This window comes from Protopterus annectens, chromosome 4.part1 (genome assembly GCF_019279795.1).
Source record: "Protopterus annectens isolate FY-2018-M chromosome 4.part1, PAN1.0, whole genome shotgun sequence".
Lineage (NCBI taxonomy): Eukaryota > Metazoa > Chordata > Ceratodontiformes > Protopteridae > Protopterus > Protopterus annectens.
Window position 1 is genome coordinate 916924864 of NC_056734.1, and position 22590 is coordinate 916947453.

The 22590-nt window shown below is 37.4% G+C and overlaps 1 protein-coding gene across 1 annotated transcript in view; it reads left to right on the forward strand.

Moving 5' to 3' along the window:
• Window positions 1–22590, forward strand: part of LOC122801342 (fibrillin-2-like) — a 662974-nt gene that overhangs the window by 335913 nt on the left and 304471 nt on the right. The window contains exon 42 of the mRNA XM_044070882.1: window positions 18343–18447. Coding sequence (XP_043926817.1) covers window positions 18343–18447 — 105 coding nt within the window. The remainder of the gene's footprint in view (window positions 1–18342; window positions 18448–22590) is intronic.

Sequence of the window (22590 nt, forward strand, 5' to 3'; positions counted from 1 at the left end):
GGAGGTAGATTCCCCTATTTTGACTATATGGGTTCTATCAGTCAGCCAGTTAGTGACCCATCTAATGATATAAGGGTTGATACCTAACTGGGTGAGTTTGTCAATGATGTCTGAGTGGGGGATAGTGTCAAAAGCCTTAGTAAAGTCTAGGTAGGCTGTATGTCCACCAGGCAGGTTTGCTCTTCCTTGAGGAGCTTGTTTTGCTCCTATCAGGTACGGCTAAATCAATGCAGTTATATGGGTGCTTGTATAAAGCATTGGTGTAGAACTTGGCATAGAGACCAGTTCCATCTGAGGAGTGACATGCAGTAAAGCTATTTATACCATCCCATGTTGTTGTTGTGTCTTTTGGCTTTTCTCGGTTAGGGGTTGCCACAGCGGAACTCCGGTCCGCTAATGATTGGCAGTAGATTTTTACGTGCCGATTTGCCAGCTCTGATGCACAACCTTCAACGAAGGTATGCCCATTAACGTATGTCTCCACACAGAAGACGCTCTAGCTGAGAATCGAACAGGACAATGTCTAAGAGGTTATAATCTGCTTTGGAGAATTTTTTTTAGTTTAGTTGCTGCTGTGGGGTCAGGTGTGATAGTTACTTCGAATGAGACTGATTTGTGGTCAGATCTCACTAGGGAAGACTTCACAGTGGGGGTGCTACAGTGGTTCTCTATATTGGTAAGTACCAGATCCAGCATGTTGGTACCCCTTGTGTAGGTGTCAATCAGCTGGCCCAGGGCATTGGAGTTAAAGTCAAGGAACCTTTGGGCAAGTGAGGTAGAGCAAAAGTAATTTACCCATTCAACGGATGGGTAGTTAAAGTCACCCAAAACCATGGTGCTCGGATGTATTTGGTAGTTTCAAGTAGATCCAAATAAGCAAAGTGGGTGTCCTGGTTCATGCAGGGGCTCCTGTAGCTGGCAATGACTTGAATAGGTGTCTTACCAACAGTTAATTGGACCTGAAGTATCTCCAGGGAGTCATACTGTTTAACCAATCCTGAGGTGTATTTATCTTTAATGAATATCAATATATCGTCTCCGCTCCTTTAGTTTTCACACCTTCAGATTGTTGTCTGAACATGTGAAAGGAGGTGTAGTCCAGTATGGTTGGGGTGCTTTGCACAGCCTTCAACCAGTTTCTGTGACTGCACAAATGTCTGTCTTCCAAGGTGAGAGTTGCTTCTTGTGAGTGTAGTTTCGTGTTAAGACTCTAGCATTTAGCAGCATAACCTTGAGGTTATTTTTAGATTAAGTTTTTACATGGGAATTTTGTCTTTGAGACACTGCCTAAAAAAGGCACTATGTAGGTGGCAAGAACCTTAGCCAATAGCTGAAATCAACATGGTGACAGATGAAGACTATCTCTGGCAAAACATCGAGGTCTGTCGATCGAGTCATCCCAGGCTGACAGATACTGACTTGAGTACATATGTTATATGGCAGATCCTGGCACCTGACAGACAGCTGATGATGACCTTCTCCTTATCCAGCCTAGTGAGAGGGACATCTGTATGTCTCACGATGGAACCACCTATGACTAATATGTTTGGTTTTGTGTTTTGCTTTAAGGGCTTAACAGGTGAGACACTGGTAAATGAGCTAATGGTAAATTAGCTATGGTAATGGTAAAATGGTAAAACCCACAATATGGGACTAAAACCTGTGGTGAATGTAACTTTTGTAATTATGTCGATACATCAACTTTTTTTATACATCCTGATCCAGGAGTTAGGTATAACATTAGAGTTAAGGTGGACTGTAATACCAGAAATCTTGTATATTATACTTATTGGAACCTTTGTGGTTTATTTTACATAGGCAAAATGAACTGAAGACTCAGAGAATGTATTAGAGACCATCTATACTGTGCCAGGAAAGGAGAAATGTATAGTGCAGTAGCTAAACATATGTTGTATCAAGGGGCTGGGCATGAGTTTAAGTTCCTGGTTCTGTCGGTCATTCAAGATGGACCCAGGATGGGTGACATAGTAAATGTTATTGAAGATAATGAGTTGAAATGGATTTTTAAATTAAGTGCACATAAGGGTAAGGGCTTGAATGAAGTTGTTTCTATTATACCCAAGTTGAAAGCTAGGAGGTTGCTGAGATGATCTTTTATATTGTGCAATATGAAGAAGATGTTCTTGCTTCTTTACGGTTTTTGTCATGATTCTATATTGATTAATTGTTTTAATTATGATGTCATTAATTAGTGGGTATATAAAATGATTTAGGACGAATGGGATTATTAGCCTAAAGAAGCAAGCTGTTTGGGAAAGCACTTATCATTTTTTGATTCAATAAATGTGACCTGATTTGATTCCACTGCTGTGGTTCTGTTCAACCATTTTATCGAAGTTGGAAATATAGCATGATTATATTGTTGTCACCCTTTTATCTGGATGAGACAGTCCAAATTAAGCAAATATTCTGCACACATGATTAGTTTTTACTGGTGAAGAAATGGATAGCTATGGTTCTTTCCAACGTTCCTATTGCATATTCCTGTATTGCTTTCCCTTTTTTCTTTCCCCGCTTGTTCCCCATTTTCATATCTACCCCCATTATAACACCTAAAGTCTGGTAACAATATATATTCACACACAACACACATAAGTAGCAAAAAAAGTAATGGATCCCGTCACTTTTTTGCCTCTATGTTTGGGCAGAGTCTGGCATCATGCAGCAATGTCAAGTGATGGTGAGTGGCAGCACAATGCTGCAGTTACCTTTGTTTAAGCCCACTGTGCTAAGCCACCATACAGCAACACATGCACTATAACGAGGTAATGACGTCACTGCATTATAGTGTTTTTAAAAGATTACATACACATGGATTCGAACCCAATATCATCTGGGCTGAAAAAGAAATGTTTCAATGCTTTTACACCTGTTGCCACAGAGTCAGTTAAGTAGCAGTTGTGTTTCATATACTCAATGCAAAATCTCAGAGTATAATGATTCAGGTCTCGTGTGTGCACTGCATAACTACGTGCAGAGAAAATGAATGGCAGTGTGTATCTTGCATGTGCAGACTCTTTGTCAATTGCCAAGCAAACCCGCTGCTCATTACCTATGGAAAACTAAATATTATTATGTATTAGTGCTGTTTGCTGGCCATTTCCTGATTATAACATGAAATTTCATGTGGAAACATAACAAACTGATGACTTCTGTCTAACAGTAATTCACATATTTACAATACAGCCATGTGTTGCCTCCCACCAAGCAATGCAACCCTGGTGTCTCAATATTCTTTTCACACATATATCAACTACACCACATAAATTAATATGTTGTATGATATGCAATACACACCAATGCGTAACTACTGACCATAAGCCTAAACAGCCTTAGCTGCAATGCTATGAAATGAATCATCATGGGCCATATCCACAGCAACATAGGTGACTTCCACACACTTGACCTGACCCACTTTTCTTCTGTCAAGGTTTGAGCTGGATTATTAAACCACTGATAATGACTCCAAACACCTGGATGAGGGACAACAGGACATACCGCTTATGTTGATTTATCTAAGGCTTTTGACACTATCCCACACTCTGGTATAACAGAGAAACTCTCTGGTGATTAACCCATACATTACTAGATGGATAGAAACTGGCTCACAGACAGAATGCACACTGTCAAAGTTGGGGAGTGTGCCTCCACCACTAGACTACATACCAGTGGAATACCATAAGGATCTGTGCTGGGCCCTCAACTGTTTGGAAACTATTTTTCTGAAGTCCAGGGAAAGGTAGATGGCCTGTGGCTTACCAAGTTTGCAGATGACTCTCAACTGGGTGCACTAATATTGAGTCCACCAATGATGTTAATGTATTACAAAAAGGGCTAATACAGGCAAATGATTGATGCCAGACTCATGGACCTTAAAGCATAAAATGCCTAATTGTTCCCTTTGGCAATAAAGTACCCCTGGTAATTATGATATGCATAGCACCCTTGTAAGCACAGACACAGTGTTGCAAAACTTATGAACACATGTTAATAAGAATCTACACTTCAGTCATTGTGCAATAGTGATGAGGCATGCATTCTTCATTGCACACCTCATAAATAAGGGCGTCACATCCAAGACCAGGGAGGTCATAGTTCTGCTGTACTCAACTCTTATCAGACCACTAATTGAGTGCAATGCTCCCTTCTGCCTGTACCTCACCAGACACTGGCAGTGGCTAAAAAAAAACACAGAGGCTGGTGACTGGGAGAATCCAGGGCATCCAAAACTTGACATACATGAAAAGACTGAAAGACTTGTCACAGTATCATGCAGACTGCTGACAGGTGACCTATGCCTGGCCTACAGAGTAGTCTCGGACCCTGCCTAACTGGAAATGTTGGACATCTGCAAATCAGATCGCACAAGAATAACTTGCTCCAGGGATCTCAACCTAGCCTGTGACATAAACAGAACATACTAGGGAGACAGACATATCATCCAGTGATTGCCACTCCTCTGTATTAGGCTCCCATTGCATGTGAAGCAGTGTTCCTTAATGACTCTATTGAAGAGTAACCTTCTCAACTGTATGGGTGATTATAAATTCACCCCTGAGGTGGCACCAATTTCTCTCATGGAGAGGGGCATCAAATGCTGATCACAAAAATGCTAACAGCTACCATCTAAATATGCTCAATAAGAGTACTTATGTTTTTACATAGTTAGGCTTGTAAATGCCTAGGGCCATTAGTGTATCAACTTACTATGAATCTTTGAAGCTATAAACCTATGCAGGCCTCCTAACATCACTCTCCAACATGCCTTGCACATGTCATCCGCTATAAGTTGACCTGCAGCCAAGTAAAGGTCAGACTTGTATAGAGGTTCTTGTGTAAAGTACTGAGTTCTGTAATCTGTGTACGTAGGTAGGAGTTCTGTTCTCACTGCAGTCAACTGTGTATGTGTGTGTGTGTGTGTGTGTGTGTGTGTGTGTGTGTGTGTGTGTGTGTGTGTGTGTGTGTGTGTGTGTGTGTGTGTGTGTGTGTGTGTGTGTGTGTGTGTGTCTAACCAAAAGAACAGAAGTGTGTATCCTACAGTTCGCACTCCAATCCTATGGATTAACACTATTTTGATATTTGCATATGCCTGCACATCCATTTCATGCAGCTGTCACAATTGGACAAATGTACTTAAATGGGTACTGTGGTCAGCTGGTGTGTGTGTGTGTTTGTTTGTGTGTGTGTGTGTGTGTGTGTGTGTGTGTGTGTGTGTGTGTGTGTGTGTGTGTGAGTCACCTCATCCTATATGATACAGATTACAGTGACATGGATTTCAGTCTATCCACATACATCATGGCATTGTTTGTAGGCACAGTGTTTTCCTGGTGAGTAACCCCTGTGGTCTCTCCAGCTGCTGCTGCATCTGCCAGGTGAGGTACATGCAAAAGAGAGCACTATACTCTATATTAGTGTTCTGATGAGGTTCGAGTATATTGTGTAATATACTCCTGAGATTGTAATCCATTGTCATGACTTATGATGTATACAGCATATGCTTTCAATACTAGTGTGGACAATTGGTGGCCATAGTTCAGATTAATATGTATGTGTGTTTTCAGTGCTTGCATCACTGGATTTCAACATAGCGGGACTATTGTCAGTGCTGTAATTAGCAGGGAATTCCACTTTATAGACAGCCAATAAAAACACAATTTTGCATTTAGACTATGTGGCTTTGTCACCAATCAGTTGTCCATATTAGCCACTCCTGTAGTATGTTATTATCATAGGTGGACCCAGTGATTGCACCCAGTATGCAAGAATCAGAAAACACGGTAAACCAAAGGCTGTATACATTAGCCTGAACTGTTGAGAAATAGAGTTCAAACAGTAAAGAGCCAAGTGTAGATCTCTCAGGTATGCCAGTGGTGGCATCTCTACTGGTACAGGTTGATTCACCAACTTTCACAATATGTGTTCTGTCAGTGAGACAATTCTTTACCCATCTAGTGATGTAAGGTTTAATCCCCAGCTGGGAGAGTTTCTCCATGATAACTGCATGGGGGGATTGTGTTCAAACCCTAGGCCAATTGAGGCTAGCCAGTATGGACTGTCTTACTTTTATCCAGGCCTATCATACAGAATCAATTGGCTGTGACAACATCACAGATCACTTATGATGTGACTCATTACATACATTCCTGACATAGTTAAATACATACTTCAGCACACCTTCCATACAGACTATGCTGCTATAGAAGGGTGTACATCAACATCAATTCATCTGAGTTGGGGGAACAGCACGCTATGCATGCATGTACAGTCACATCCTGACTCTCCCCATCTGTGAGGTAGAAAAACATGTCATCATGGAGCGTTTCAAAATCGACACTATTGATGTCTCAGCTGTGTGCAACAGGCCAGTGAGAGTTGTTAATGCTACATCATGTTTGTTACATCTGTTAGATGTCCTCATAGAGGTCATCGAGGGCATGCATGATGACAACACTATCATCCTTTTAGACTTGACAAGCCCAAGGCATTTGACAAAAATCCACACTGAGATATACACTCAGTACTGTCAGATGTGGCCATATACACCTATATCACCAAGTGGATAGAGCACTGTATCACAGATGTGGCATCTAAATATGTTGACATGTGTGAAGTGATCTATACCTCAGGTCAAGTAATCAGGTCTGTACATCATGGCTGTGTGCTAAGCCCTTTCCTGTCTGTTATTTAAGTGATGGATATCATAGATGACAAACACATCCTGTGTCCAAACAGCTGTCTAAAGGACAACAGACTGTAGGCAATCATTGACTCTACCTGTGATATTAATATAATGGGGACAGTATCAACACACAACAAAGATTGCTGCCACAGCCATGACAACACCTGCGATGACACAAAAAATGGTGGGATTTGTTACATCAGGAAAACAAACATACAACTCAACTATAATGTAGACATCACACAATATAATCAGACGAGTTGGTATGTGAACTGTGTCCTTGAGTACATGGTACATGGAATGTTCACCAGCATCTGGTTACAGTGTTGACTACTTCCTTGTAAGTAACACAACTACTGAGTATGTGAAGGACATCCACATCACAAGCCAGAATACCTCCACAGTTCCCAGCCTTCATCACACCAATAACTGAGTACAATGCACCCTTCTTCATGTACCTCCCTACACATGTTCCAGTGATGTGTAACTGAAGTGTACCACCTTTGTCACAATGAGCTGCCACACATCTTATTGGCCATACCGAGGTATTCTTTTTCTGGCATAAGCATTACATTCAGATGGTGTGGAACCCCAGTCAAGTTGTTACACCCGATGCATGTCTGCACGTTAATGGCATGGGTAACATTCATGACAATGTGACATAAAACTGCTTGTCGACCAAATGAACTGTCGACCAAATGAAAGTCGATCATATGGCCTATGTGATAGGGATCCATATATATATATATATATATATATATATATATATATATATATATATATATATATATATATGTGTATATATATATATATATATATATATATATATATATATATATATGCCATGCACACCAGTCAACTAGCCTACATTGATCATAATGTCATACACAGGTATAGCAATGTCCATCCTAACACCTCTGGCAGATGTTATGGTGCCTGGACAGTGTGCATCATTACCCTCATTGAGTTTGGACATGTCATAAATGTTGTACAAGTGTGTTTGTGCAGAATAATCTCTGATCACTCACAATTAAATATGTTATGTTAGAGACATGGGATTACTGGTGGTATTATTCTGATATTGTCCATGATTCTTCTTTTAATGTTGTCCATGAGCTTTTATCTGTGTTACGCTTGCTGGAAACCTCTGCTGACACTACACTCATATTCAGGCAAATCAGTTTGCACTGCTTCACAATATGCACCCTACTCCAGTTTTACGCAACATCCCTGATAGTTGTCCTGTGCACTGTTCATGCAAGGATAATTACCTCACACAGACAGCTTCCCCATTGTTATGTCACCTTATGTGACAGTCACATTATACATATTTTCACTATGCAGTCCCTACTGTCTTCCATTGACATGCCCTCATCTTCTGTACATTAGATTGTTTCACCTGTCCTCTTTCCCTGTATTCATTCCTACAATTCATCTGTGTGTCCCTATTCAATACACACACTTACCTCAGTGTTTATTTTACATGGCAGTCCATGTACCCTTACATATAATTTACACAACTTCAGTACAAAATGCCAGGAATGGGATTTCACAATACTCTGCAATATATCCACTGTCTTCTACTGTGTTTGGACCATATACTTAGATATCAGACCTCTCAACTATTCAGATTTTTGCAGAATGTCCAAATTTCAGCCTTATATTTTGTTTGGTATGTTCCTTCTTAAAATTGTGGTTTTCTGCCATATCTCTGGGATGATGATCTCAGGACTGATGTGATGCAATAATTACATACATTTGAGTTTCAGACTTCAAATATTTCTGAAAATGTATCGTCACACAAACCCCCTGTTATTGTAGCACATTTCTAAACAGCAATTGTGTCAAATCAGTTCCTATTTGTGGGTCATTGTCCCACTATTATGTTGGCTTTTGTCCAAATGTATTACACTAAGAGATTGAGAGCTATCTGTTAAGCCCTGGTGATCATTGTGGCATTCCATGCAAAACCATGGACCTTTAATGCTCTGATGTAAATGTTTGAACATGGTGCACAGTATGAATATGCAATTAGTGCACTGCTGTTCAAAAACACACAAAATAAGAATTACAAGGTTTGCATCAAAGACAATTGTTAGGGTTGCACTCTCCAAATAAGCTACTCAAGTTTAACTACAATAGATAAAAATACATTACTTTCAGACACAAAGTTTCAAATAGGACATCATCTGTCATGGATTGTAATGCAAGAAATACTTCACCACTCAGGATACTATACTTTGGTAGATGAATGAGGCAATACTTTTAGTCAGTTAGAGAGATTCAGGCTATTAAGTCCTTCATTCCTGTCAGCAATGAACTTCTGTACCCTCAGTTGTTGAGTTACATGTTTGTCAATTATGTACATTCAGGAGTGTTGTGCTCAAATTAATGGGCAATAGGGCACCTTGGCATTCCCAATGAGCCTAGAAGTATGTATATTAATAGAGCCACAGCAAAAACCTTTATTACTCTTGTGTTAATATTCTGATAAAGCAGGAATTGTTTGCCTGTAATTGAATGTATGACATTACCCACTCTGTATATATAAAGTAACTTCATCTCACCAACTGAATAAGTATCTGGAGTTATTTGCTTCAATAGCAGCAGAGGGTTCTATCTACTCCACCTTAAACTGCCCTAGTGGTCTTTAGTCTAGTATGACCTATGAGCCTATGAATCTATTGGTGGTAAACTCTTAAGATCCTCAAGGTAATAAAAAAACCTCAAGGTTTCCCATTTCCTTGTATAGTATTGACACATCAGGGTAAGCCATAATCACATTTTTCAATCTTTGGATATCGAACTAAAATACCCACCAGTTTTATTTTACTTAAAAATGGCACTGGGAAAAAAAGTCATTTTCCAGTAACCATTTGAAATGTTAGGACCCGCTACAGTGAGTCCCAAAACACAGAGTATGAATGACTAAAAGAATGGACTTACATAAACTAAGTCTGAGATGCAATTTCTCAGAATATTCCATTTTCTCTGAGGTGTGGTGATCTCAGAGTTGTTATACACACACACACACACACACACACACACATATATATATATATATATATATATATATATATATATATATCTATAAGTTCAGCGAGGGGTGATATGGCTTGCCCCCCCACATGGGAGTGCAGAGGTGGATTGCATCCCTACAAAAAAAATCTTCTACAGGTTTTCAGTCTTTTTTCAGGTTATTAGCACTCGGCATTTTGAGTACTGACATTTCATTACATTTTATTGAGTTCTTAGGTGATGGTAGATTGTTACAATGTACATGGGCCATTTTTGTTTCAGATCTGTAAGCAGGAGATCAGCCATTTCACTCTGCACCTCTCACAGTGTGGAATGTTCTACATCACTCTCACACATTAAGTATGTTAAAGTCAGGACCATCCTTTGTGCCCTATAGACTTATAAATGCCCGTGACATAAATCTTATTCTGGTCTTGCAAAATACTTAACAGTTATTCTTTCCTTCTCTTGTTTGACAAACTCCACATCTATTCATCTAATCACTAAATCATCTAAGATGACTGCGTAGGATTTTGGCATTGCATTTGCCCTTAATCTTATCAAACAGCAGACTGTCTTTGAGTTTATTAAGTGGCATTGCCTTTTATCATTCCTGTTGTATCTGCATGTGTTTGATCACTGCATCACCCTGATAACCAAGCTACCAGATGGAGTACGGTCTGTTACAGACTTTATAGATGTTCAGACTTTTATGAGGTGTTTATCAACTAACATCACCACATATTCTGGGGAACCTGCTTTTCCAGTGAAGACATAGGGAGCCCTGATGGCAAAGAATCTCAGTGTTCTCAACACTTGAAGGGAATATTTTTTAAAACGTTTGTTTAAATTTTAGGGATTGTAGTTACCAATCACTGCCAGCATATTTTGATAGTTTCAGACTAAGCTGTTTATCATAGCATTTGCTTGCTTGTCTGTCTTTAGGAATTTGTAAAGCATTTTTTGTAAATTTGTAGCAGTTTCTCCTCTACTTCAGGCGGACATCTTTAATCCATTTAGAGAAGGTGAAACTACTAAAGTGTTTGCATCCTGCTACTTAATTTGTTAGTTTTGTACATGTTTAAAGTGACATTTATTTATTTCTGCTTCATTCCCATGTATAAGAGAATATCAAAATGTTTTACATAGTTTACAAATGTCATGTCATATAAAATATTTTAAGTTTTAGGTTGTGTTATAGTCTAGTCTTTCATTTTAAATAATTTTATCATAAATTTTATCTTTACCCTCAGGTCCAAGTTCAGGATGTTCACAGGGAAATAAACCTCTTTGTTGTAATGTGAGATCAGATTTGTGCAAACCAGCAAATTCATCATGCTTCTGTGATTCATCATGTTTACTGTTTTCTGATTGCTGCAGCGATTATACAAACAACTGCTTAAATGGTAATGTATATAATTTAAATATACCGTAGCATATTTCACCACATCAAAAGATACATGTTTGGGTTTCCTTGTGCAGAAGCATAGTGGGGTAGGGTGAAGATGGTCTATATTAGTTCATCGACAGCTTAGGTTGTCAAATCTGTAATGATTGACATCTAAGCGTCGAACTTGCAAAATCTTGAACGGTCATTTCAGCAAATTCTTTCCTTGGGAAAGAAGTCACTTAGCCGATATCGGGGATTTGCCCTTTTGGCAATGTGGAGCAATCTCGGAGTTGGTATATTTAGTTAGGAGGAGGTGGGAGGCACAGCCCCTCACATTGAGGGGTGTGGGGGACGAAGCCCCCACTTTATTTAGGTTGAAAAGATAATTTTGTTCGTGGATGGCCCACTTAATTCTTTCCAGAGGGAATAATTCACTTAAACGGTCATTCGGGATTTTGCAAGTTTGACGCTTAGGTGTCGATCATTACAGATTCGACAACCTAAGCTGTCAATGAACTAATATAGACCGTCTTCACCCTACCCCTTTATGCTTCTGCACAAGGAAACCCAAACATGTATCTTTTGATGTGGTGAAATATGCTACGGTATATTTAAATTATAAACATTACCATTTAAGCAGTTGTTTGTATAATCGCTGCAGCAATCAGACCCAGGTGAAGAGGGCAGTAATTGTGTGTGTAAGTTATTTGGAGATATTTATTGTATTTATTTATTTTATTTTGGTTACTCAGTAACTATAGGTCAATTTCAGGCATAGTCCAGGTGAAGAGAACCAGAAAGAAAAGAAAAAAGAACAAATTTGCAAATAGAGTAATTGTGGAAGGTAGATAACCCATAGACAATTGATATAATATGTAAATAATACTAGGGGAGTACAAAATCAAATGTGAATTAATTTTAATAGTAAATATGAGAGGGGGCCAGCAGCTGAGAACAGTGGACCAAAGTAGAAGTGATACAAGTGAGGAGGGGTTAGGTCATGTGTCCAGTGGAAAAGCACTTGTAGTCAAAGTGTTGATGAAGGTGTCTTTTGAGTGGATGTCTGAAGGTGGGGTGATCAGTCAGCCACTGGTGCACTACTGGCATTCATTTCTGTACCAGCATTCTGAATGCTGACTGTGCACTGTTTTTGCAGTTAGGAGACACAAGTGAATCACTTCAGTGCATTGTCTGATGCATAATAACTTGTAACAAGCCACTCGATACAAATGCAATTTTTAGAAGCAGAAAGGGAAACGAGTTTTTTTTTTTTTTTTTTTGTTCACTGTTCTAGTAGGATGGGTTTTGTATGCGTCTTATCTGAAAGTTGAGAGGGACAGTGTAGGAATGATGGACCTGGCTTGCTCCTTAAGTTAGGAGTGCCTAAAAGGTATGTAGAACCTTTTTTGTTATTATGTTATGTTGCAATTTAAAAGGAGTTGCAATATAAATGTGAGGAGTGCCAGACTGAGGAATGGCACAAGGTGCTAGATGAGCAAGATATGGCTCTGACTATGCGTTTATCAAATGTATCATGCAACTCTTTATGGAATACCCTGTGAATAAAACATATTTAATAATGGCATGGAATGAATATTTATTCATGTATGTACAGTATTTTGACATAAATTAACATTAAAACTAGTCATCCATCTTTATTGTAGGTTCCTAGTCATATATATGAAAAGTAGGAGTAAGATTTGCCCTTGCGTTTGAAAACCAGCAGTCTCTGGTCACATCTGAATCTTGGTTTTATTGTTTTAAATGGTAAAGTTTCCATGCTGCTTTTATAGGAACCTTTTAACTTGTTGAACTCCCTTACTTAATATAGCTAACATTGATACTGTTGTACCCAGGGAAAGGACAGTTTATGTTAGTGCAACTTCATACAAAATAGTGTAAATTCAATCATCAACACTGATAAAAAAGCATAACATCAGATATAACCAGCAATCAAACAGAAAGGAATCATGTCCAACAGTGTGACCAATGCCGTAAAACCATGCAATAAGTCACATGTAAACCAGGAACCACACTGATGAAGATTGATAAAAGATAGAACATTAATTAAACATGCATAACTCCACTTAACACATTCATCCCTACAATATCTTGGGACTTCCTCAGAGTGATAAAACTTCCTACGTACTTAACCTCATATATAAACATCGAGGAGGCACCCTCATTAACATAATAAAGTACATAATTACTACCATTCATTTAAGAGAAATATTACTGTTCTTTTTCCAAATAATTTATCATTCTAATTTTAAATACAAGTAAGGAATTCCTTACAGTTGGTACTGCTGGTAGATAAAAGTCACCATCAAGTTAAAACCATTGTTTTAAAAACATTATTTTTTAACATATTTGGTATGTAAAACTAGATAAAATTATTTATTAGTTTAGACAGTGTGTATATAAATAGTTGCATAAAAATTAATAATCTAATAATTAATTGTCTTCATTGTTAGGCAACAGGAAAGATATATAAACTCACATAACCCACAGGGCCCTGTAGCCTTGGTCCTTAGTTGCCACTCAAATTCTTTGCATTCCAGTTTTATCTTCCGTGCCCCCCAGGATCCTCATCCAGTACTTCAATAATAAAACAAAATGTCTGCCCTTCATTTCTTTATATATGTTTCCACAGGGCATTACTAGAATCATTTTTTTCAATGTCTCTTAGGTGCTCATAGATTCTTTATTTTAGTGCTCTCTCAGTCTTACCAATATAGAAGGAAGAGCATTTCCTACATAAGGCGATGTGTACTACCTTCCAATTGTCTTAGTTGTACCTCCTCTGACATTTAATTTTTCCAAATCCCTTTACCATGACAAATTCCCCCTCCATAATGGATGGGCATTGAGAACACCTGCCACATTCTCCCTTTCCTTTTCTACTCTCTGTGTTATTTGTAAAATCTTTTTGTGTCTCCAGATAATTCTTCATATTACAATCCTGTCTAAAGCTAACTATAGGTTCCAAACCAAATCTTTCCATGTCTATCCCACCAAGATCCAACACTTTCCAGTTGTTTCTTATTATCTTTTATGGGTTTTGTATCTAAATTGTAGGTAATAATATACCCTTTGTTGAAACTCATGTTGTTTTGTCACAAGTGGTAATCTCTTCACTACAAGAACCTACAAGTGGCTTATAAAAGTCGTTCATTCTTTTTTGATGAACTTCTCTAAAAATACCCTCTATGAAAACCATGGGGATAACCCCTATTTAATAGCATTAACATTAATTCTTCACCTTCTTGTATAAACATTACTATACAGGAAACCATCCTAGCCAGTTTCACCAACTGCCCTTTTACAATGGCTCTTTTTTGGTATAATGGGTGATAGCTATCATAATGCAGGAGGCAATTGAACTAGGTAGATTTCCTAAGAAGGTTAGAAGCAAAACAGCTGTTAGCATAGTCTACTATTAGTTCCACATCCAAGAAACAGATAGATTCAAAGGGCTTATACACAGCAAAGTTATAAAAAAAAATCAGTGGAATTATTAATGCAGTTCAAAAATTCCTCAAGTCTAGAGTCATAAGTTCATAGATTCATAGGTAGGTACTAGGCTATTAGGCCTAGGGCCAATATAAGCCTAGCCATAAAGGTACCCTGGCTTTTGCCACCCAAGAAAATTATTTTCCTGTGCCCCTGTTGAGCAGAGCCACAGACGTGATCCCTGGGGTGAATTTCCTATTTCCCATCCAATCATCAAGATTTTTCTTGAAGAGTGCTAATGAGGAGCTCTGTTTGACATAGATAGGTAGTCTGTTCCAGAGTATGGGAAGTCTCTGGGACAGGATTCTATCCCTCCAGCATGTTCTGTTTATTGTGGTGACAAGGTTTAGGTCCCTAGAGCATGTAGCTCGGAGGGATTGGGATTTCTTTAAGTGGAGCATGTCCAACAGCTCTGGGTTTAACATAGCTTTGTATGTTAGGCAGAGATGCCTCTGAGTAGGCGATATGCGACAAAGTAAAGCTGGAGTTTTTTGAGACAGTCTGCGTAGGGCATCTGTTTGAGGCCAGTAATCCTCTTTGTGAGGTATTTTTGTGGCTTTTCCAGTTGTTGTAGATGTCTTGTGAGGTACATACCAAAAGGGGCATTGTGCTCTATAATGGGTCTAATGACTGATGAGTAGAGGGGAACAATGACCTCTTTTTTTCTGGATGAGAAACCTTTTGTGATGAGGTGAGCCACGTAGAAGGATTTCCTGACTACTGTGGCGATGTGACTATCAAAGGAGAGATTACTGTCCACCTGTGTCCCAAGGCCTCTTATCACACTTTTCGGCATTAAGTAGACTACCACTTATGTGGTAATTCATGGGTACAGAGTTTTTACCAAAGGGGATGACAATACACTTATTGGCATTGAGCTTCAGGCCATGGCTTTGACACCAGGCATCTGTCTCAGTGAGGCCTTTTTGTAGGATGTCCACATCGTTAGGAGTTTCAATTATGTCTCCTAGTTTGCAGTCATCAGAAACTTTGTTAGCCAAAGACCTTCTGTGTTAGCATGTACTTCAGAGAAGTAGATACCAGGCAGGAGAGGACCCAGGACTGAACCCTGTGGTACTCCACTTGTCACTGGTCTGAAGTCAGATTTGGAGTCTGCTACTTTCACAGTGTGGGTTCTGTCCATGAGCCAGCTGGCAACCCTCCAAAGGATGAGTATCCCCCCAAAGGATGATTATATCATCTAGAATCAAATATACAGTTTTCTTCATTATCTAAAGAACTGTCTATTGCAATTTATGTAATGCTTCACTAAGAAGGTGAAGGGGTACTGCTTCCATACCTGATATGTGGCACTTATACACCCTAATTCTTCCTGCAGTGCTGACGACACCTTTCCATACTGAGGAAGAAATGTCCAGTATATCCTGCTTACAGCACTTAAAGTAGTGATACCTTAATCATCAGTAAATTCGCAATTTCTTCCTTTGCAAAGTTTAAATAATCTCCATGGATGCAAACAACATGCACCTAGGGAAATACAAAACTGAATAGAAACTGAGAGAAGTTCTTATGTATATAAATGTTTTGTATTACATTACACCTGGCATGCATAATAATGTGTCCCACAGAATCCTGCAAAAAGATCAACAAATGTTTGAAGATTTCATCCAGCTTCTCTATAATCTTTATTATATCACCTACACAATGAATTTGGTCAGTTCACTACAGATTAACAAAATGAGATCAGTAAATATGGCAGATAAGTAAAAAAGTAACTTTTTTAAAATAAGACTTGACTTTTGAGTACTAAGCACACTGCCATAAATTTCTTTCATTTTATATTCACTCTGTAGTTCTGTGCCTTTTAAGTACTGCATAGGTTAGCTATAAGATGGCTTTGCTGCTGTAGAACATCTCAACTTTCCCTGTTTTCGGGCTGTTATTCACAAAATTTGTGGTTTTATGGCAAAATTATTAAGGATTGCAATCAGTGAAAATACAATAATACACATCTGTTAAACAGGTAGGCCCAGTGGGCACACTGTCTTTTTTCAGGAGCAACCCATAAGCAATGTCTGGTTAAATTATTTGCTCAAAGTCACTATGTAGGCAAATGAGGGCTGAGGGAGTCAAACCCTGTACGACAGGAACTACAACTCATAACCTTACCCTCTGCTTCAACTGCCATCTTCATATCCTTCAAAATACACGTGCGAATGCAAAAACTTTTATTCTAGTGACTTTCTAAGCATATAAGGAAAATAACTCTCTAATTTAAGACAGTTGTCCCCCATTATTTTTGGCTTTGTTCCTGATTCTTGCACTAAGAAGATGATAGCTATGATGTCAGGATAGCATGAAATCATAGTTGTCTAACAGGCCTCTGGCAGGAGACACTAGATCCCTTGTAAGCAGACAGTTCGCTACTAGCACTGGGATCTTAATGGAGCTGTTTAGGTAGTACTATCTTATATGTAGGTTGCTGCATTTATGGTTCTAAACCTTTTTGATTCTTGGAATATTTGAAAGAATGGCACATATGCACCCTTTCCCATGTCTTTGCATATTCTACACAGTCTTGTAAATGTTAAGGTAGGGTTACAAAAAAAAATATGCTACATAAATATTTCTGCTACTAAACTGTGTCTCTGGTAATATCTTAGCCATTAGGATTTATCTGGTCAAATTATAAACAGAAGAGCTAAGCAGATAAATGTATAATTCTCTTTTAGCCTGGTGTCAGGTACATCAATCATGCTAAAAGAGCTTTAAAACATATTAATATTCTAGATGAATGCTCTGTTCACTTTGATTAAGATGACTGAATTTATCCAGATATATTTTATATGTACATCTGCCTCTCTGTGCATATATGTGTATATATATATATATATATATATATATATATATATATATATATATATATATATATATATATATATATATATATATATATATATATATATATATATATATATATTTTACACTCAGCTAAGAAAAAAAATCAGATCGGAACTAAAATGATCACAAATGTGAATGTCTCTTTTCAGATCATTAACTCCATGGTCACACAACAGCAGAGAAAAAAGATGACTCTCATAATTATATTATAGTTGAGCTGTTGCGGCTGTAATATAACTCATGCACTGCAACCATTGATTAATTTTAACAAAAGTCATGGCACACAAAAAATGTGTTTTGCGATTATAATAGGGATATATATATATATATATATATATATATATATATATATATATATATATATATATATATATATATCTATATTTATTTGTTTATTTATTTATTGACATTTGTTGACTGGGAAAGTCCACTGGATCAGGAACCCATTTTAAGTGGAGGGTCTGGGATAAAAGCTCTACTACTTAATGTTGTACATAGTTAAAGGCATTAAACAATTTAGAGAAAGCAAAGTATACAGGTTAAGTAGTGCAACAGGTGTTAATGAAATTGACAAGAGTTATTATATACATATACATATGTCAACAATTGACAAAGCTGATTTATACATATAATTCATATACTAGACACAAAGTGCCAAAAAGTATCATAAGATATAAATCTATATATATATATATATATATATATATATATATATATATATATGAAATTTGATACAAGAGACCACGATGTGGCAGCTGCTGCAGTACAGAGAAGGTTATGTTATTTAAAACTTTCTAACTGCAATCATTTGGATTGTTTTCTTTTGTTAACTACTATTACCTTCTGCTTCTCTTTGTAGCTTCATACAATGGGTGCCTGAATTCTCCCTGCTCTCCAAATGCAACTTGTACTGCAACTGATCTGCGAGGGAGTTACAACTGTTCATGCAATCCAGGATTTACAGGTAAGAGAAAAATTCCAGACATAAAAGTAAATATTGTGAAAACATTTTATCTTGTTTACTTTTTCAGACTAGAATTGGTCTGAACCTCAATGTGCCATATTAAATAAGAATGTACACTAAATATGTTGCTTTAAAAAAAGGGATACTTCTCTTCTTAAACAATACATCCAAAGCAGATTTTTGATGTATCTTTTCCTTTAAATTTCATAATAGTTGGAGCACATGCTTAGATTTATTCTGCTTCTTTGTAGAAATACTCTCATTTTTGTAAGAGACAAAATCTCATATACATTAATTTAATCATTTATTTTGTCTTTAAAAACAGTTGAGGTTAGTATAAAAAGCATGATAAATTCAGTTAAAATTAGGATGTGAAAGAATGCAATGCTCTAAAAACAGAGTTAGAATTTATATTTTCCTGGAAATTGAAAACATTATACAAAGCAAATTCATGGAAAGAATTGTGTCATGATAGTAGAATAACAACTGTTTTATTATAATGACTAGTGTAAAGCAAAAAAAAAAAAAAATGTCACAAAATATCTTATAGTACACATGAAGAATGCATAGTGGTTGGACCTTCTAAGTATCCTTGCATACGAGTCTGCATAACCCCAGAGCATCCAGGGAATAAAATGCAGTGATTTGTTAATATGCAGGTGTTCCATACTCTACAGATGGTTCACATGTGTTTAGTTTTATGGTTATTTGATTCTGTTGCAATGGAAAGTCTTACAGAGTTCAAGGAGATATTTGTAAGGTGTTAGAAAGGGGTAGAAGTTACAAGACAATAGTGTTCAATAAGTTATTATGACACATAAACAGTGTAGCACTGTTTGTCAAAATGTTTTGTAAATCAGTGGCAATTATTGAATTGTGAAAGTGGTGGGATATGTTTTCCCTGACTTATACTGCTGAATAGTTTATACAGGGCAAAGAAATCCATTGCTTACAAAATCCTAAGTGTATAAACCATAAATTAATTTAGCAGTTAGTAATATGTGATTTTAAAATATTTTGTGTATTAAATGCTTATGCATCCTGAAATATTTTCTGATAGTGTTTTAAAAAGGAGAAGCACATGAGTGAACATGCACATTGTCTGCTGTGAAAAGGAGTGTTGTTTCAGTGTAACATTAAGAATATCATTGTATCTAGGATTCACAAAATATATTTTTAATATAGAAGCTGACAGGTCATGTCAATGGAGAAGATGCTGTGAAATCTTACAAAAAGAGAAAGCATCTAGTCTTCTATGACAACAGTGGTGGAGAAAATGTAATTCAAACAATGGAAGCCTGTGATTAGTGTCTGTGAATTTGGAAGAAAAACCTGAGGTCCTTAAGACCATGCAGGCTATAGAAACCGTAGTACACTATATCATTTTACTGATAGTAGCAGCAACTAGCTTTAAGCAAGAAGAGCCTTACGGATTAAAACATTACTGCAGACGTATATTGTACTGGAATTTCATTCAAATCAGTCATACTACAGAAAGCAGTCCCCTTCTTAGTTTATTACACATTTTGCTTTTTGGACGTTTTGTGTCTTATGCAAAACAATTAGAAAAATGCAGAGTGAAAATTTCATAACAAACAGCTCATTTTAAACATTATTTGTGATTATTTTAATTTCTGAAATTTTTATATGAAATTTCTTGGGTAGTATAAACCAGTATATAAAACTGAATTAGATTGTAAATCATTTGTGACTTTTGATAAGAAGAGACCACAAAGTCTCCATGAAGATTGTGGTATTGGGTAAAGAAAAAAATTAAAAATTAAAACCTTTCACAAAACTTGAAGAATTAAATTAATAGATAATAGATACCAATAGAAAGCAAGGTTTCTTGTATCTTGTAAATAAAAAAATAAATGGAATATCCTGTTCGAAGTAAGGCAAATGAGTCTGCCATAAATGCTACACTGAGTTTGTGAGAAAGGCATGACTAAGAAAGAAACTTCACAAAACCATAGTTATTAAAATCAGCCCACTTTGATAACAAAATCAATAAAACTGCATTATATGAATATGTTTTTGTAGGCCGCAAATTGCTTCCACTTCTTTCATGCAATCAGTTATGTTCCCTGCATAGCTGCAATTGTTAGAATCTAAAAACACACCCTCTGCAATCAAGAACCACAGTAAGGTTTATTGAAATCTACAGATAAGATAAAATAAAATAAAAATAACATGCTCTCACATATTAAAACACTTCTCAAAACATTGTAGCATATGAAAGTTTATTTTTGTTTTATCTGTGTGTGTCTTACAGTCTTACCATGGGGATGGATTACCAGTTGTGTACTTTAGTATTTCATTGTGGCAAAAATCCAGTTTTACCTGAAACCCTGAAGTTTTTTCTAGTGTGTGTGTGTGTGTGTGTGTGTGTGTGTGTGTGTGTGTGTGTGTGTGTGTGTGTGTGTGTGTGTGTGTGTGTGGTTTGTGTAGTTCTGTGTCACCTCTGTTAAGAAGGGGATGGGGATTTTAGGTTTAGACAGTGATCAGGAGCTGTTTTTTGGGTTAGGGTCAGGATTATTGGACGGATAGTTATGATAGTGGTAGTGCACAGGAATTTTGGTGGTGGAAATTAGAAAACTTGCCCGCATGAGTGAGTAGTAACAGGAAAGTGTGTCATGAGATAATGGTACACAGGCACTTGTAGTAGACTCAATTCCCACTATAGCATTCCATTTTGTTGTCTCAGCCTATTTACAAGCTGGCAGGAAATGTTGATTTTCCCAGCTGCCTCTCACCAGAAGCCATGAAGGAACCAGTCAAGACAAAAATATCACCATGGATGACATTCAAACACCAAGAATACAAATGACTCACGCACTTAGAAGGCAAAGCTTATGGTGGATTTTGAAGTCAATAAAACCAGTATAGCCACATTTAGAAAATCTGCAAGTAATAAAAAGTCTAATAACAAGGGAAAAGTGACAAAGACATTTGCATTGTGGAGAGTACTAGCACTATTAAACAGTACATGTCTGCTAAACATGTACTTGTCTTTATATTATAATGACAAAACTGAGAGAAAGTGGATCAAGAAGCCAAATGTCCAGTCAGAAGTATGCCAACAATGAATGGCACCTTCGTTTCATAAGAAATATCATCTGTTAAGATTTTCTGCTGGAGACTTTTATAATGTTAGGAATAGGATTATGTAGCAATTGTATGTAACTCTTGGCTCTAATCTTAACTGTGCACCTTACCTTAAAAAATAAACTTTCCTTAACACTACCATTTTATAAGACAGCTGGGACATGCACACACACATATACACACATACACACACACAAACACACAAATGCATATGCATACACATATACGGGTCTATATTATAACATCGAAGTTTTAAAACTTTGAATATTATAATATCGAACCCTATGCACCGAACGCTGAAAATAGTGAAGCTGCAGAATATCTAATCTTTTCCTAGGGAAAGTATTCGGTGGGCCATTTCTGCAGATTCACTATTTCCTCGACTGTGGAGCAAAGGTTGCGGACTGGGTTAAGGTAAGTGTGTGAAGATATCAGGTTAAGGTGAGTGTGTGATAGTTAGGGACCTTAGGGTTAGGGAGAGGGTAAGGTGAGTGTGCGATAGGGACCTTAGGGTTAGGGAGTGGATAAGGTGAGTGTGCGATAGGGACCTTAGGGTTAGGGAGCAGGTAAGGTGAGTGTATGATAGGGACCTTAGGGTTAGGGAGCAGGTAAGGTGAGTGTGTGATAGGTGTGATAGTTAGGGAACTTAGGGTTAGGGAGCGGGTAAGGTGAGAGTGCAGTACTTAAAGACCTTAGGGTTAGGGTTGGGTTAAGGTAAGTGGATAGCTAGTAGTGTATGTATGGTTTAGTGTAGGGTTTTGTGAAGTGTATGTGTGTGGATTATTTATTTTGGTGTGCTTGTGTTGTGTGTATGTTTGTCAGAACAGCAAATTTTTTCCCAGGGAAAAATTTGCTATTCTGAGTGTTCAGTGTTATAGTCTTTCGATTGAAATGGTTCGATATTATAACATTCGAAGTTTTAAGACTTCGGTGTTAATATATAAACCCCACATATACACGCCCTCACCCTCACAACATTAAATCTATCACCTTACCTGATGGTAACCATAATTCACACACACACACATTAAATCT